The 16,669-nt window shown below is 34.3% G+C and overlaps 1 protein-coding gene across 1 annotated transcript; it reads left to right on the forward strand.

Annotated features, from left to right (window-relative positions):
• Positions 1–8,940: 8,940 nt before the first annotated feature.
• On the forward strand, positions 8,941–11,396 carry LOC120199834 (squalene monooxygenase SE2-like). The gene is made up of 8 exons (XM_039200827.1): positions 8,941–9,243; positions 9,346–9,457; positions 9,537–9,711; positions 9,847–10,015; positions 10,097–10,315; positions 10,396–10,674; positions 10,758–11,036; positions 11,161–11,396. Exons 1-8 carry the CDS (start codon positions 8,974–8,976, stop codon positions 11,287–11,289), a joined length of 1,632 nt encoding a protein of 543 aa, XP_039056758.1. The 5' UTR covers positions 8,941–8,973; the 3' UTR covers positions 11,290–11,396.
• Positions 11,397–16,669: the final 5,273 nt, after the last annotated feature.

A 16,669-nucleotide genomic window follows, 5' to 3' on the forward strand; every position in this document is an offset into this window, starting at 1 on the left:
CATTTTGAGTGTTTAAAATCAAATTTTAGCAATTTTAGTGCAAAGGGAATCGATACCCCCTTGAAGGAAACCAATTCCCCCCCCCACAGGGGAATCGATACCCCCTGAGGGTTCTAGTTATATCACGCCCAGAATACCTCATTTTGCCTCAAACTCTTTCTCTCTTCCTCACGACGTTCTCCTCTCTACTCTTTCCCTATCTCTATATTTCATCAAAAACATCATTTTTAATCGGAATTACTTCAAATATAAACTCCTAAACCTGTTGGAATCATCAAAATCGTGCAAACTTCATTCAATCTCACTCAAATCCAAAATTTTTCAAGGTATTTTTCTAAAACTTCTATTTTATCAATTTTTGAACATAGAACTAGTTTTAATTAGTTCTAGATTGAAATAGTGATCGGGCATTAATTGTTTAGTGTTTAGAAACTAGATTTTACAACTAATTTCATCAAAATCTCATAATTTTTCAATTAATTCTTAAACTTTCAAAATTAAAAAAATGAAAATTTTTAATTAATTTCAAACTGTTGTGTTTTGATTTAATTATATTGTTAGTATGAAAACTATACGTATATTGATTTTCAAAACTTTGTTTTTCAATAGTTTTCAAAAAAAAAAATTGCCCATTAGGATTGGTTTAGAGAACCTTGAGATATTGAGGACTCGATTGAGTTTTGGAATTGATTATATTGCATACATGTGTTTTAAAATTGCAGGTTATTCTTTCCATTCCGATTACCTTAGATCATGTCTTACAAACGTTCTAGACATTCCTCTAGTCGTTCTAGCCAACCTCCAAATCCTCCACCTATTCAACAAATTCCTAATCCTAATCCCGATGATCCAAACATGACCATTCACAATTCTTGCTTCAATGAACCCGGTCGTATACAAAATCTCTACTTTAGGTTTTGTCAATACTTTGAGTCCTACAAAATCCGGGAAGAACGCATCCCATCTCTTCAAGCCATGTTAGACATCAATTTTTGACATCTTCCTACTCTTCAAGAGTGGAAATTTGACAAACTTTTTGAGCTTGAACCAATAGTCTACCATCAACTCGTTTGTATCTTCTACTCTAATGTCGTTTGCATTCAAAACCGGGAGAAAACCTTCACCACAGGAATTCGATCCTATCTTCTAGGACGATTCTTTCATCTTGACCCGGAATACATAGCCAAAGCATTAGGATTAGATAATGACGGGTTAGACAATGAAAAACTGACAGTAGGATCTCAGTATAAACGAAGGGATAGTGCAAGTGTGTTAGATCTTCACGACCGTTTTCTTCATCTCATGATCTCTTGGTGGTTTCGACCATCCGGAGGCCGTTACTCTACTCTCCGAGCCATGGATTTATTTTGGCTACATTTTGTCCAAAATAATCTTAAAATCAACCTTCCACAGATTATCTTTTCTAAACTTGTCAAAATCGTAAATCTTGTTCCTAATAAGAAATTATGTTATTCTTTAGTTTACGGTTGTATTCTTAGTAATATGTTTAAAAAGGTTGGGCTTAGAGTTGGTCTTGATGCTTCCTTTCCCCTCAAAAACAAAATCAACCTCTTCTCTTTAACCAAATCGAGATGGAAGTTCAATGAATAGACTGGTCTTTGGGTTCGTATTCATGAACAACCTCCGGAAGCCGATGACTCCGACGATGAGCAAGAACAGCACGAGGAAAAAGCTCCACCAGAGGAACAAGCATGACCAAAGGATCAAATGCCTCCATACTTTCAAACCTTTATGGAGACATTTGATTTCTGGTATGCATGCATGGATTCTCGCTTCATTTCCATAGAGTCTCATTTATCCACAATGGGAGCTCAACAATTGGAGATTCTCCGGGAGATGCACGCGAACAATGCTTCTATGAATGAACGCATTAATGCACTCTCGCGGGAGATGGCCGCTATACGAGCTCATTTTCCTCCTCCCGATCCTCCTACGGATGCTTGATTATTTGTCATGCTTTGAAATATAACTTAGAGATTATTGTTTCAACATTTTGAATGACTTTGGATTATTTTTAATTTTTATTGTTGGATGTTTGAATTTGGTTGATGTTTTATGGATGTTTGAACTTATATTTCTATATATTTGGTTTGGTTAAATTTATGCATTATTGCATCATTTACATCATGTTAGATATATGACCAATTTCGCCGTATCAAATTGTTTATGAATATTGATTATGAAACTAATGGCTAACGTTTCTCTTGATTGTGATCTTAACAGCTTAAGCTATATTTAAAATCTTTTAAAAGTCTTTTTTGATTTAACAAAAAGGGGGAGAAATGTTAAAGTGTTTTAAAGGGGAAAAGTGTTAGAGTAAGGGGGAGTAATTTCAAAACTTGATTTCAAAATCTTAAAATTACTAAAATGTTTTGTTATATCAAAAAGGGGGAGATTGTTGAAAACATTTTGATATTTCGATATAACAAATTAAGTTAAATGAATTTTAAGATTTTCCAAAAGATTTTCTAAGTATATTCGATATAATTATTCGAATATCAAAATATTATTCTAAATCTTTCAAATGTCATTTTTAATCCTTATTCAAGTGTAAAATTAAGTTTTAATCTTAAAATAATTTCAAAACAATTTTACAAAATATTTCGAACCATTTCAAAGCCAAAAAATTCCAGATTGCTCAAAGGGAATCGATTCCCCTCCAAGGGGGTACCGATTCCCCATGAGGAGGTACCGATTCCCTCCACGCTCCAAGATATTTTATTAATTGATTTCACACTAAAACGACTCTATTGACTCCACTAATCATCCCCAACATTCAGAATCATTTGAAGGTGTATTTAAACAAGATTAGAAGCCATTGATCAATAACAAGAATCAACAATCAACAAGAATCAAGAGAGAATAAAAGAGAAAACATCAAACCTCAAGTTTGAGCATTATCAAGCCTATTTCATTTAATATTCATTTTTGCTTTCAAGAACACTTATTGTGCTCAATCGTATTATTCTTGAGAGTTCTTTCTTTGTTCTAGAATTGTGCAAACATCTTGCCTTTGGAGGATTTTATTGTAAGTTTGCAAAATTTGTATTATTCTCTTTGGGAGAGAGTGTTCTCAAGAATTTGGGATATAATTCTTGAGGGATTTGTAAGGTTACTCTTTGTTCTCAAAAGAAAGACAAATTAGTGAATTTGTGGAAAATCCTTAGTGTGGATAGCTAAGGTAGTGGACGTAGACTTTGGTTGAGAAAGTCGAACCACTCTAAATCGTTGTGCAAATCTTTTCAATTTTCTGCAAAGCTTCCACCGAAATTTTTATTTGCCAATTCAACCCCCTCTTGGCTAACTCCATCGATCGATTAACTCAACAATATGTTTGGGCTTGTGATAAATATCAATTATTCTAAAGCCATATTGATTATGGCAAAATGACAAAAATGCCCTTGAAATACAAATATGACATGATTTACCTTTGATAGTGGAATTGACATAGAAATTTATATTGGACCTAATTTAAGCCCTGAATAATCTATTTAAGTTCTTGATATGTCTAAAAAATGACTCGGATAACTCGTATAAGGGACTAGAAGACTGATAAGAATTAATTCAAGTTCAGTTGTTATTCGATAAAGTGATTAACCCAATAATTCTTATATTCTGATATTTCTTGTTAAATAGTTTTAATGTTGGTAGTATAAGGATAAAAATTATAAAATTACCTTTGTAAGATAAAATGACTTGAATTGACCCTAATAGTGGAATTAACTTGAGGACCCATATTTGACCCGATAAACTTACTGACCTACCTATTAAATCTATGATTATTTATATAAATTTTTAGTAATCGGTTTCTAACCTTCGAGAGGGTGAAAGACTCGAAGTTTCTAATTTCTAAGCTAAACACTCGAAGACCAAATACTGGGGATAATGCATGCAACTATATCGAAGATAATGACCAAAATAACCTTGGTTACTGAAATAACCAAAATACCTTTGAGCTTCGAAATGACCAAGATAACTTCAAGTACTACAATGACTTAAATACCCTCATGACCTAGATTAAGGGAATACTTGTGGATGGGTTCTGGAAGCACTAATGAAGCATTAAATGTTGTAACACCCTAAAGGTTTTGGAGTACAACCTATGTATATCGACCATCCTTGTTACTATTACCATATTATAAAGTAATACCACATGAATACATGCATGCATCATCAAGTTAGGTTCAATGATGTTTGTGAGGGTGATATGTTAAGGTATATAAAGCAATCGGTAATAAGAAATAAATATTCGTGAAGTGTATATGTCCAAATAATCAGTAAATACCACATTATTGAAGTCCGATTTGTTTGGTGTGATTTAAAGGTTTGATAAATCGTTAGCAATCCAGAATTCTACAAATTACAATTTTATCCTCATTACACTAATTACCAGAATTTCTCCCGATGGAAAATGACTAAAATGTTCCAGATGACCTAAGTAATGGAACCACTCTTGTTATATATGAATCGTAAATAATTTTGATGTAGGGTTCCTAGATATCTTTCTGATGTACTAGAAATCATAAATGATCTTGAAGCATCAATTTCTAAATGTTTGATTGGACCTGTTAGCAATCAAAACTCTTTTATTAGGGATCTCGTTTATGATATCCGACCAATTTACAGAAGTTTCGTGTTTTCACTCCTAATAATTACCAAGTGCCTCCGAAAAATAACTAGATCCTCAAGTGTGTTCCCTATGCACATAAATATTTTCTTTAATTTTAAAAAGTATGAAACTGAAATCTAAAACAAACGCTCAATCACTTATCTCTATTTTTTGATGCAAAATATATTTGGTTCCTATTTTTTATATTACTGGTACTGTCTGAAACTGTTTTATTGGGGGTATTATATGGGTAGGATTATGGAGTTCTAAGGTTCAGCTCTGATCAAGTTGGTAATTCCTTACAGAACTAAGGTGACCTTTGGGTAGGCTCTTAGGCCCCAAGCCACTTCATTGGCTAGGCTCTAAGGCCCTAAGATACTCCCTTAAGTTGGCTCATATGCCTAATGAGCCTATCATAAGTCCTTTTAGATATAGTTCTGGGGAATTGACTATCAGTAATCGGGTAGAGAGTATTATTGTGTTTTTTAAAAATCTGTTTTACTGAAATAAACTACTATTTTATAGTTCTATTGGAACACACTAGTTTCCCCAACATTTTTTCTGATGAATCTATCTCTCTGAATGTTTTCTTTGGACTACAAGTTTCCCAATTGTTACTTGGAAACCACTTACTGAATTTTCCAACTCATCGTTAGGATATATATATATATATATATATATATATGACTGAATAACTAATAAAATGTTCATGTTGCATCATATATATATATACTTTACCTTTAGCATCTTTTGGTAGTATTGTATTACTGAGTTTTCCCAAAGGTTACTCTGTTACTCACCATTTCAGGTTAAAAGAATTGATCATGTGTAGTATCGACATCAGTGTGGGAGATCCTTCGGTGTTGCTTACAGAGTATGGTACCCGTATAATTAGGGGGCATATAGGTCACATCTGTTTTTATATCAGTGTCTGAAACTTATTTTAATATTTATGCATTACTAAATTATGTTCTTAATATATGAATGATTTCCAAAATTTTATTATTATTCATATATTGAGATTGTTTTACGATTTTAAAATTTTATTGGTTAAAGTTTTATTTTTCTTAGGTTTCTAGAGTGGGTTGCTCCGGTGGCTCTAATGTGGAACCTTGGATCAGATCGGGTCACCCGTATTATTCTGAGGGTGTTACAGTTAACCCCTATGGCCTTTCCGATTTGTCGTACCACCATCATTGTGTTGGTTTTCGAGTACCTCATTTCTGTGACTAATCAAACAACTCACTGCCAGAGCAGAGCTCCAATACTAAGTTAATGTCGGTTTGATCTTTGTAAACGTCGTGAAGGTCGATATCATTTGGATGTGACGAACATTCTTGACGATATTTTGTAACACGAGGATTTTGTTGGTCAACAATGCGTTAAAGATGAAAACTTGGTACTATTTCGTCAATAACGTTGCCATTGAATAAGCTCTAATTTTCTCAGCTTCAGGCTATGGTGTCGCCGTGGTGGTGAATCTTTTCAGAGTTTCAATAACAAATTCTTTGCATTTTTCACTATCTTCATTACTTCTTTTTATATATTTCTTACAGCTGAGAACTCGCCTAATTTGACTTGAAATAATTATAGCTAATAATTAAAAAGAAGAAGGCTATTACAATGGAGCAGATATATCTGAAGAAGAAGTAAGGAGAAGATGGGCAATATTGGGGATTGGGGAGAAAAATGTTGAAAAATAGATAAATTGAAATATTGTCCCTAAACTAATTTGAATTTACAAAACGACTCATAAACAATAATTTTTTTCTAAAACTTAGGTGTTAAAATAAAAATTAAATCATTCTACTAACATGTCACGTCATCAAACTAATGACATTCAACCTCCAAGTGACCAAAACATAATAAAACGATAACGTAAGTGACTAAAACTTAATAAAGTAATAGCATAAGTGACCAAAATTTATATTTTTTGAATTTGGTGAGCAAATTTATACAAATATGAAAGGAAAGTGACCAAAATTTAATCCACGTATTATCTACGTGGAAATAATGTAATTTTAATTTTATATGTTTACCATGTCACTGTAGTGAACAAATCTTAATTATAACGAAACGAAAGAGACCAAATCTTAACTAAAAAAAATGAAAGTGACCAAATCTTATGTTTTTTAAATTCAGTGAAGAAAAATTTATAAAACTCAAATGAAAGTGATCATTTATGTAATTTACCCATATTGTTTATGATAATAATGTATTGTACGTTGATTATAGACGATTTATCTATTCTAATTTGAATTTAGAGTCATATTCGATAACTCTTTTGATGGTGGGAGTTTGAGAATCGAGTGAAAATTGTAATGAAAAAGATGAACAATTTGAAAGGTCTCATCTAGGGTCGTGATTATTATTCATAGCAATGTAAAACATAAAAATAGATACAATCATTTGATAATAGATTTGACCATAATAAATCTCATAAGTTTACTAGTAATTCTATCAAAGAATTGTGATTGACTAAAAGATATAAAACTTTAAAATTTTAGATTAATAGAAGAATTCTTTCAAAAAAACTGATAGACAAAATTGTTTCTTGTAAAAAAAACTTAGATGTAATTTCACAATATTTCACCAAATTAAGCTAGTTTCTCAAACTTAGATGTAATAGTATATATCATTAACACATCAAATGTGAATCTTTTAAGATAATACATTGCTTTTATATAAGATGTCTTTCGAATTTCGATGATGATAATGGGTGCTTATCGAGTGAGTCGATCACGAGTTGAGTAATATTTGATTCGACTAAAAAATTATTTGGATTCGTGTTCGACTTGACTCATTAATTGTTAAGCTCGATAAAATTTTGTTTGCTTGTGCTCGTTAAAATATCTTGTTTGACTCGACTCATTGCTTATTAAGCTCGCCAGAACTTATGTGTTGTTTTTAAAAAAATATAGGTAAAACCTAATAATATTATATAGAACTTAATATAAACATAAATTAATAAATTTAACAAAAATTATCAAAATAATATGGGAATCAATTTCAAACTCTAAATTTAAAGTAACAAACCATACACCAAACTAACATATTATAAGTTTACAATCAAAGTAACAATTCATAAATACATCAAACTAACATATTATAATCATTCTTAAAAAAATAAATTTAACAATACATAACCAATCTTAAAACTAAGGTAATCAACATCCTAAAAACATATTAAAAAAAGTTAACGAATTGTTCGAGAATTTATCGGATCGAGTTATATCTTACTTGCTTCTTAAATTTTTAAATTGAATTCTATTTCAAATCAAACATTAATTAAGTTTTATGTTAATTGAACTCATTGAGCATTCCTAAATCATGATAACATATTATTATTGTGGACGCAAAACCAGATGCTACTTGCCAATTCTGCAAAAGGATAAGCCACTTTCAATGAAAGAGAATGCCAGCCGACACTTATACTGACAGAAGCCGTGAAGGATGACAAAATTGGTAAGAGTACAAATTACTGACTTATAATCTAAATGTATATATTAAATAAAAATAATTTGTGATACGTCAACCTAATTTAAAAAATAAAATAAATAGACACAACTGAAAAATATAATATTTTTAATTGAACACAAATTAAAATATTAATTTTTTATAATATATTCTGTTGAATCGAAAATATTATGAAGAATGTAATATTTTAAGTTGATAACTTAAAATATTATGAAAAATTTAACATTTTAGGTTGTCTAATCGAAAAAGTTGTATTTTTTAATCACATTTTCGATTATACTTATTTCTTATCGTTCTTTAACCTTAAATTAGACGATTATTCCTTATACTTTCCAATTAAACAAGCCTATAAATATAAGACATATTAAACATACCTTTATCTATGTGTTGATCCAAGCTAGATGGTTTTGACGTATAAATATTGTTTTCAATCATTCAATGAATATATTTAAAATATTATTTTTTAAATAAACTTAAAATTTTATATTTAAATTTTTAAAAAATTAATATCTAAATGATATATGATTTAAAGATTTCATTACTAAACAAAACATTTAAAATAAATTTTAGATACCTAAATCTCAAGTATTTCAGAAAGTATTCGACATCGGTAGAACTTGAGTATAAATTTAAGTATCCGACATCGGTGGAACTTGAGATTTTTAAATCTTATATTATTTTTAAATTTATTTTTTAAATATTTAAATAAAACTTTTTTAAACATACGTGTCTTTCACACATATTATCACCTTCGGGTGATATTTTTGCAAAAAAGCCTATAAATTACTCTGTCACTTGCAGTTCCTGCAAACGGATAAGCCATTTGTGAATCAAATCCAATTCCATTCCTCTTTGAAGCTCTTCTTATGGATTATTCATTCCATTATGCAATGGCTAACCATTACATAGTTGGAGTTGCAGGTGTTATAGTTTCTCTCTTGGGGCTTGTTTTCCTGTACTACAATTCTCTAGTAAGATTTAGGGGACTAAGCAAGCTGAAAAGGCCAGCTTCTATGGATGCTCCAAAGGAAAACTACGTAAACAGAAATGGAAACTGCGAGGCTGTTGGGACCACAGATATTATCATAGTCGGCGCCGGAGTTGCCGGTGCCGCTCTTGCCTATTCTCTTGGAAAGGTCCCATGTTTCGTCATCTCAATTTCTCCCTTTGTTTCCCTAAAGATTTGAACCTGAAACTTATTAATAATAAAACCTTCGAATGTTGCTTACATTTTGCAGGATGGACGTCGAGTGCGAGTGATCGAGAGGGACTTAAATGCGCCTGACAGAATCGCCGGTGAAGCTCTGATTCCAGGGGGATACCTCAAGTTAATGGAGTTGGGGCTAGAGGGTAAACAAGAAAAATCCCAAACTTAAATAGCTTGTGCAGCCAGCAATATAATGTTATGCTATTAACTGTTGCACTGCAGATTGTCTCGATGAGATTGATGCTGTACGAATGCCGGGATATATTCTATACAAGGATGGAAAGGAGGCCTCCGTAATTTTTCCTCTGGAAAAGTTTCAGCCCCATGTGGATGGAAGAACTTTTCGTCATGGTCGTTTCGTTCGAAAGTTGAGGAACAAAGCTGCATCTCTTCACAAGTATTTCATCCACTTCGTTTAAATCTTCTTAAGGGTTTCGACATAAGATGTCACAGCATTCATACTAATAGTGCATGAAATCATTACTTTATTTACAAGCTTCAACTTCATGTGTTTGATGATATGATAATGTAGTGTCAGCCTTGAACAAGGGACTGTAACGTCTCTGATTGAAGAAAATGGGACTGTCAAAGGAGTGCACTACAAAGATAAGAGTGGTCAACTGATGACAGCTTACGCTTCGCTCACCTTCGTCTGCGATGGTTGTTTCTCGAATTTGAGACGCTCTCTCTGCAATCCCAAGGTGACAAATTCTTAGGAAGTCCTGCTTACTGTTCTTTAAATTCTATATATATATAATAAAAGGTGTTGATTATTTCTGCAGGTTGATATCCCTTCTTATTTTGTTGGTTTAGTCCTGACGAACTGTAAGCTTCCTAATGAAAATTACGCAGCTTTTGTATTAGAAGAACCTGCACCTATCTTATTTTATCGCATTAGCAGCACCGAAATTCGTTGTATGGTGGATATTCCTAGTCAAAATTTACCTTCTATTTCGGATGGTGAAATGTCCCATTATTTGAAAACTCAAGTGGCTCCCAAGGTACTTGGATCGTTCTTTTATTGATTCATAAGGGGAATTGGCTGAATCTGTGGACTAACAATATGATTTATACATTTCAGGTTCTTCCTGAACTCTACACTGCCTTTATTGCTGCAATAGAGAAGAAGGGTAACATAAGAACGATGCCGATTAAAATCATGGCGGCTGCTCCACACCTGACTCCCGGTGCATTTTTGATAGGCGATGCATTCAATATGCGGCATGCTATAACCGGAGGAGGAATGACTGTTGCATTATCTGATGTCATCTTATTGAGGGATCTTCTAAGACCCTTGCATGATCTATCAGATGCATCCACCATTTGCAAATATCTCGAGTCCTTTTATACACTGAGGAAGGTAAGCTAGACTTCATGTTTCAAATACATTTTGAGAGCAATGAAAACGGTATAATTTTGTTTTGCACTTTAACTGCACTGCAGCCAATGTCATCTACAATCAACACACTGGCTAATGTCCTACAGAAGGTTTTCAGTGCCACGTCGGATCCTGCAATGAATTCTATGCAACAGACATGTTTTGGATACTTGAGACTTGGAGGTGTATTTGCAAATGGACTATCAGCTATGCTATCTGGTTTATGCCCTCGTCCATCAAGCTTGGCATTTCATTTCTCTGCCATGGCAATATACGGCGTCGGCCAATTATTACTTCCGTTTCCTACTCCGAAACGCTTGTGGAATGGAGCTAAACTCCTTTGGGTCGGTATCTCCGAGACACGGTTCTTATGTAACATGAACACGATACGAATATATGAATCGTCGTGTCTACGATTTTCTCTACCGATACTAATATGTTGCTTGTTCTTTATTTGTTGTTCTTCAGGTTGCATCCAGTGTTCTTTTTCCCTTTATATGGTCTGAAGGAGTGAGACAAATGTTCTTCCCCCTAACTGTGCCTGCATACTATAGAACTCCACCCGGAAAAAGTATGAGAAGAAACTCCTTGGATTAATTTGCAGCATATGTTGTGAGCAATAAGAAATTATTAAAATATATGTACTACAAAAATTGTCGTGAATAAGTCAATGAGAACTTGACGGAGTTGGTAAGGTTGACCCATATGATATTTTAGAAATTAAGTTTAAATTTTACTCGATATAAATATAATATCCTAAATTTAAATAATTCTAGTGTGTCACGTGAAATCACTAAAAACGATCAGTACTGAAAAAATTTCTAAAATATTTCACTCAATTTAATTAAAATCCATCAAATTCATAAAATACATAAATAAGATTTACAAACACGAAATTTCATAATAATAGTTTATAACTATAATCCCAAAATATGACAAGGATAACATGTTAACTATATGTAAGAGCTTTATATATACATGTGCCCATTAAAGTACTCCCTAATTGTACCCTTAAGAAAACATATGCTTGAATTTTGTAATAACGGTACTACACGAGTGGATCAAGTCTGACAAATAGCAGAATATATAATAAGCAGGGTGTATATGCATGATTCATAATCCAAGGCATGACATACTTAAATACAACTCTATCAGTCTCATGCTTCCCTAATTCACAAATAAGAGCCTGGCCGTGAACTACGAAGGTTATCAAGACAACATCATACATCAATATTATAACATTTTTTTCTTATCTAACATCGGGTATAAGTATATAAGTGGTCTGAGCCTAATCTTAAACCCCCCCCCCCCAAATTAAATTCCCTAATTAGAATGACCTAAGCTCTAAAATTTAAATCCCCAAATCAAATTCTCCAATCAAGATGGACCTAAACCCTAAAATTTAAATCCCCCAAATCATAATCATTCGCCGCCGCTCGACCTCGCCGTCAAACCCATCTTCGTCTGGCGATGTTGTGTACCACCACCACCAATAGAAGCGCAGCCTCGTCGCGATCAAATCCCTGGTGGCTGAATGTCAAGGCATGTTGTTCTTCGCTATAAATCGACCTTCGAGCATTCGTCAGAATCAAAATTTCCCTTCGTGTTTTTCTTGATTTACTGGTGTTTCCGAGGTTTGTTGACCACACCACCTCCCCTGTCGTGATCCTCACATCCGTCCGACTAAAAGCCCTCTGATCGTTCGTCGATACTCGTCGCCGATCGTCGTGGATACCTACGAGAAGTTCATTGAAAACCTCACCCCCGTCGTTGCTCCTGTTTGAAGTGATTTAAATCGATTCTGTCGTCGTTTCACCTCACTGCCTTCACCACTGAGTTCCCCTACTCTTTCAACCAAAACCCAATTATTTGTGTTCCTCACCGATGAAGCCTATGTCGGTCATCGTTGAGGGTAAGTTTCCGTTTATTTTCTTTATTATTTCGGTATTTGGGTTGTTATCTGGTCTGATTTTGGTTGGAAACAGAGAATGAAGCGTCGTGGAGTGTTTGACCGCCCTTCTCCGTCCCTGTCGCCATCGCACGCACCACCGTCTCGTGTGGACCTCATTCCCAGTCGAGTCTTCTGGAAAGTCGAGTCAACTCGATCGAGTCAACTCATACCGAGTCAACTCGAATAGGTCTAAGTCAATTCTAACGGGTCAGAGTTAACCTGAACCAGTCATACCAGTTGATTTTGATCCAATCATTGACCTGCCCAGAGTTGACTTTGACCTTTGATTGCGTTGACTATTGACTTTGATTGAAAAGTCAACTTTTTTTAATGAAAAATCTTATTTTATATTTTTCCACGTCCTAAGTCCGAATCTAAAGTCCATTTTGCCAAATTCAAACCCTATAAGTTGTTTTTCAATGATTTATCTTCTGATTCGAATAGTTTTCTTGATTGAGTTCTATTTCTGACATAAGTTGTTTTGCTATGTATCCAAGACTTTATAGGACGTCGAAATCAAGTTTGTGGGTGATCAAAAGGAGTTTAATTTATTGACCGATATGGCTAAAAAATCGAGGTAATATTTTACTACCTTATATATGCTTTTGGAACACGTTGGTGTTGGATAATACATGAATGATTATGATTGGTTAATTATGTTTAGTTAATTATTTCTAGACTCGAATTGGATACGATATAGGTTAGGAAATGGAATAAGACTCGAATGACTTATAGAAGAAATTGGAAGACCGATAACAAATAAATGCAAGTCTAGTGATGAATCAATAAATCAATTTCCTAAGAATCCTTAACATTTGATTATTTCGTTAAAAGTTTTTAATACCGAAAATGCATGGATAAGAAAACTGTGATAACTGATTATGACCTCTGAGATGATAAAAAACTTAGAATTCTCGATTCTAAAATAATTCCTGATAATTAAAGTTATAGGAAAGATGCATACGATCAAATTGAAATATTTGAAATGACCAAAATACCTTTAGACCTCAAAATAGTCGAAATACCCTCAAGCTCTGAAATGAACAAAATAACCTCGAGTACTGACATGGCCTAAATACCCTTGTGACCTAGTAATAGACATTTGTATAATTTTGAAAACATTGACAAACCTAAAGGTTGTATCACCTCTAAGGTTTTGGAGCACGACCTAAGCATGTCGCTCTTTCTTAGATACTGTTTGTAACCCCCTAGACCCGGCCTATGCGTTTCGACTAAGTCTAGTGGATCACAAAGACATTTTCCAAAACCGTTATACAATCAATGTAAAACCACATTATTCATGACATGAAATTATAATAAATTATACTATTTAAAACTCAACTCTTAAATATAAAACCAATCAGTAATAAATTAATTTAAAACATATCTTAAAAAAATCAAAACCACGATAAACTGAATAATAATAGCAAAAGTATCATCATTATAAAATCCAATACTTTAAAATAGGTCCATGTCACCAGAATAAAGTCAACTTGCAATTTTAAAATATTACAATCAGATATACTTCAAGAGATATGTTGATCCTCCAAGTGCTCGAACCGAGGTATCTAACCAACAGTATCTGAAAGGGGAAAAACATTTTCGAAAGGTGAGCTAGGCTCAGTGTGTCCCAACATTACCATAAAATCACAATAGGTACATTAAACAAATCATAGTCCAGTAAATCTCACAAATTTGTAAAAGAGTTTAACTTTTGAAAATCATAGTTTAAACCCTTTTCTGGTACACCATCAGTAGTTCCCAAAATTATTTTCCATATAGCTTACTTTATGCACATAGCAAAAAGAAAGCCGACTTAAGGATAAGCTATGAAGCCTGTATCCTTAAGCCCAAGTCAATAAGTCCATATAGCTTACCCTAAGCACACAGCAAAGGAAAGCCGACCTAATGAAACATCTTGGGGCCCTCAAGAGTCACATTAGGCCTGTTTATTAGCTTGATCAGAGCTATACAATTGTAGTTCAATCCATCCCAAAATCAATATCCATATAACAGTCATCAAAGTCCATAAATCATCAACAATAAATCGGTGTACCAACAATAATAATCCATAGATTTCAATGTACCATATTTCAAAACATATAAAACCATTATGTAGTAAACAGGAACACAACTCGATAATGGGTTCAGATAGTAGATCTACTGATTGTTGGTTTCACCACGCTCTGTTACAGTTTTCGAACGGGTGAATACTGATATACGTGGTTTAACTGATCTAGAAGAGCTGGGTCGAGCTGTCGAACGATCCGGAGAGTCTCTTGTACCTTCAAACAATAATAATTAATCAACCCCAAAGCTTACTTAATTATTCAAAGCTAAAATTCTTAAGTATATAAGTATTTTTTGGGTTTGACTATCATTTTAGGGTATTTCGAGTCTGAATTTGGCCAAACGGATTGTGGAATCGGAATCAGGACGTCAAAAAACATAAAGTATGAATTTTCAAAAATTCAGATTCTTGGTCAAAGTCAAAGTCAACCACTTTGACCGTCAATTTGGAGGCCTTCAGGTTCGAATTTGACGAAACGGACTTCGGAAACGGATTTGGGACGTCGATAACTATCAGAATAGGTATACTCGGAAAATATTTACGATCGTTTAAGGGTCGGTCAAAGCCATTTTAAGTTTTGGTCAAAGGAAGTCAACGGTTAACGATCACGGTCAACGGTCGGGTCGGGTCAGTCGGGTCGGGTCAGACCGGTCAAACCGGTTCGAACCGGTCGAAACTGGTCAAACCGGTTGAAAACCGGTCAAACCGGTTTCCAGCCCTCCACTCTCCCTACGGCGGCACGTGCGGCGCGTGAGGCCTCCTCCGGGGGTCTAAAAATTCCAGAAAAATTTCTAAAAATTATTTTAAGTGATTTCGAGATACATACAAAGATCGGTTAAAATTTTTGAACGGCGGAGAGCTCGATTTCAACTCGGCCGAATCTTTGACTGCTCCACCTCCTCACGCGCCGCCGTTGACGGCGAACAAGGTTGACACCGGTAGACTCGAAACGACACCAGGAACACGATGGTGCAGGAGGTGTCGAAAACCGATCAACGATCGGAGATGAATTTAAGATTTTCCCGGTAGTAGTGCTAAAAAACGTCAATACTTTGACTCGAAATTCACGGCGTTTGGCAGCGTTTCACTAAAATTGGTTTATTGGGCTTTGTTCACGAGTCGAAGATGAACACGATGGTGGTTTTAATTTGACGATCGGATGTCAAACGGCGTCGAGATCAGACTTGCAAGAAGGGTGCGAGAGGAGGAATTTTGTTTACAAAAGTTTCTGATTTTAAAATCAGAAACGCATTGTATGTATAAAACCACATAACCTGCCGACACTCTTTGGCTAAATTCAGGGCTTAGTCCCTGAATTTCCTTTAACTTCTAAAATGGCCTAAAATTTTGGAAACTTCCGATTAAATCCTCAAATTTTGCCAAATTACTTAATTAATAATTTTTATTTCCAAATTTTATTCCGGGTTGTTACAATTCTCCCCCTCTACAAGCAATTTCGTCCTCGAAATTTACCTTATGAGAATAGTTGAGGAAATTGAGCCTACATTGACTCCAATGCCTCCCAAGTAGCTTCAGAGGGGCCTCGGTTACTCCATTGAACTTTTACCATTGGAATGCGCCTATTCCGAAGAACTCGCTCATCTCTTTCTAAGATCTGAATTTGCTCCTCCTCATATGACAAATCAGGTCTTAGCTCTACATCCTCAACCTGAATGATGTGATCTGGATCTGGACGGTATCGCCTCAACATTGATACATGAAAGACATCATGAATACGATTGAGCTGGGAAGGCAACTCAAGCTGATATGCAACAGGTCCTACCCTCTTCAAGATACTAAATGGTCCAATAAATCTTGGACTCAATTTACCCTTACGCCCGAATCTCAATACTTTCTTCCATGGAGATACCTTGAGAAAAACCTGATCTTGAACGTCAAACTGTATATCATTCCTCCTTTGATTTGCATAAGATTTCTGCCTATCAAATGCCTCT

This window comes from Hibiscus syriacus, unplaced genomic scaffold, assembly GCF_006381635.1.
Source record: "Hibiscus syriacus cultivar Baekdansim isolate YM2019G1 unplaced genomic scaffold, ASM638163v2 tig00005582_pilon, whole genome shotgun sequence".
Lineage (NCBI taxonomy): Eukaryota > Viridiplantae > Streptophyta > Magnoliopsida > Malvales > Malvaceae > Hibiscus > Hibiscus syriacus.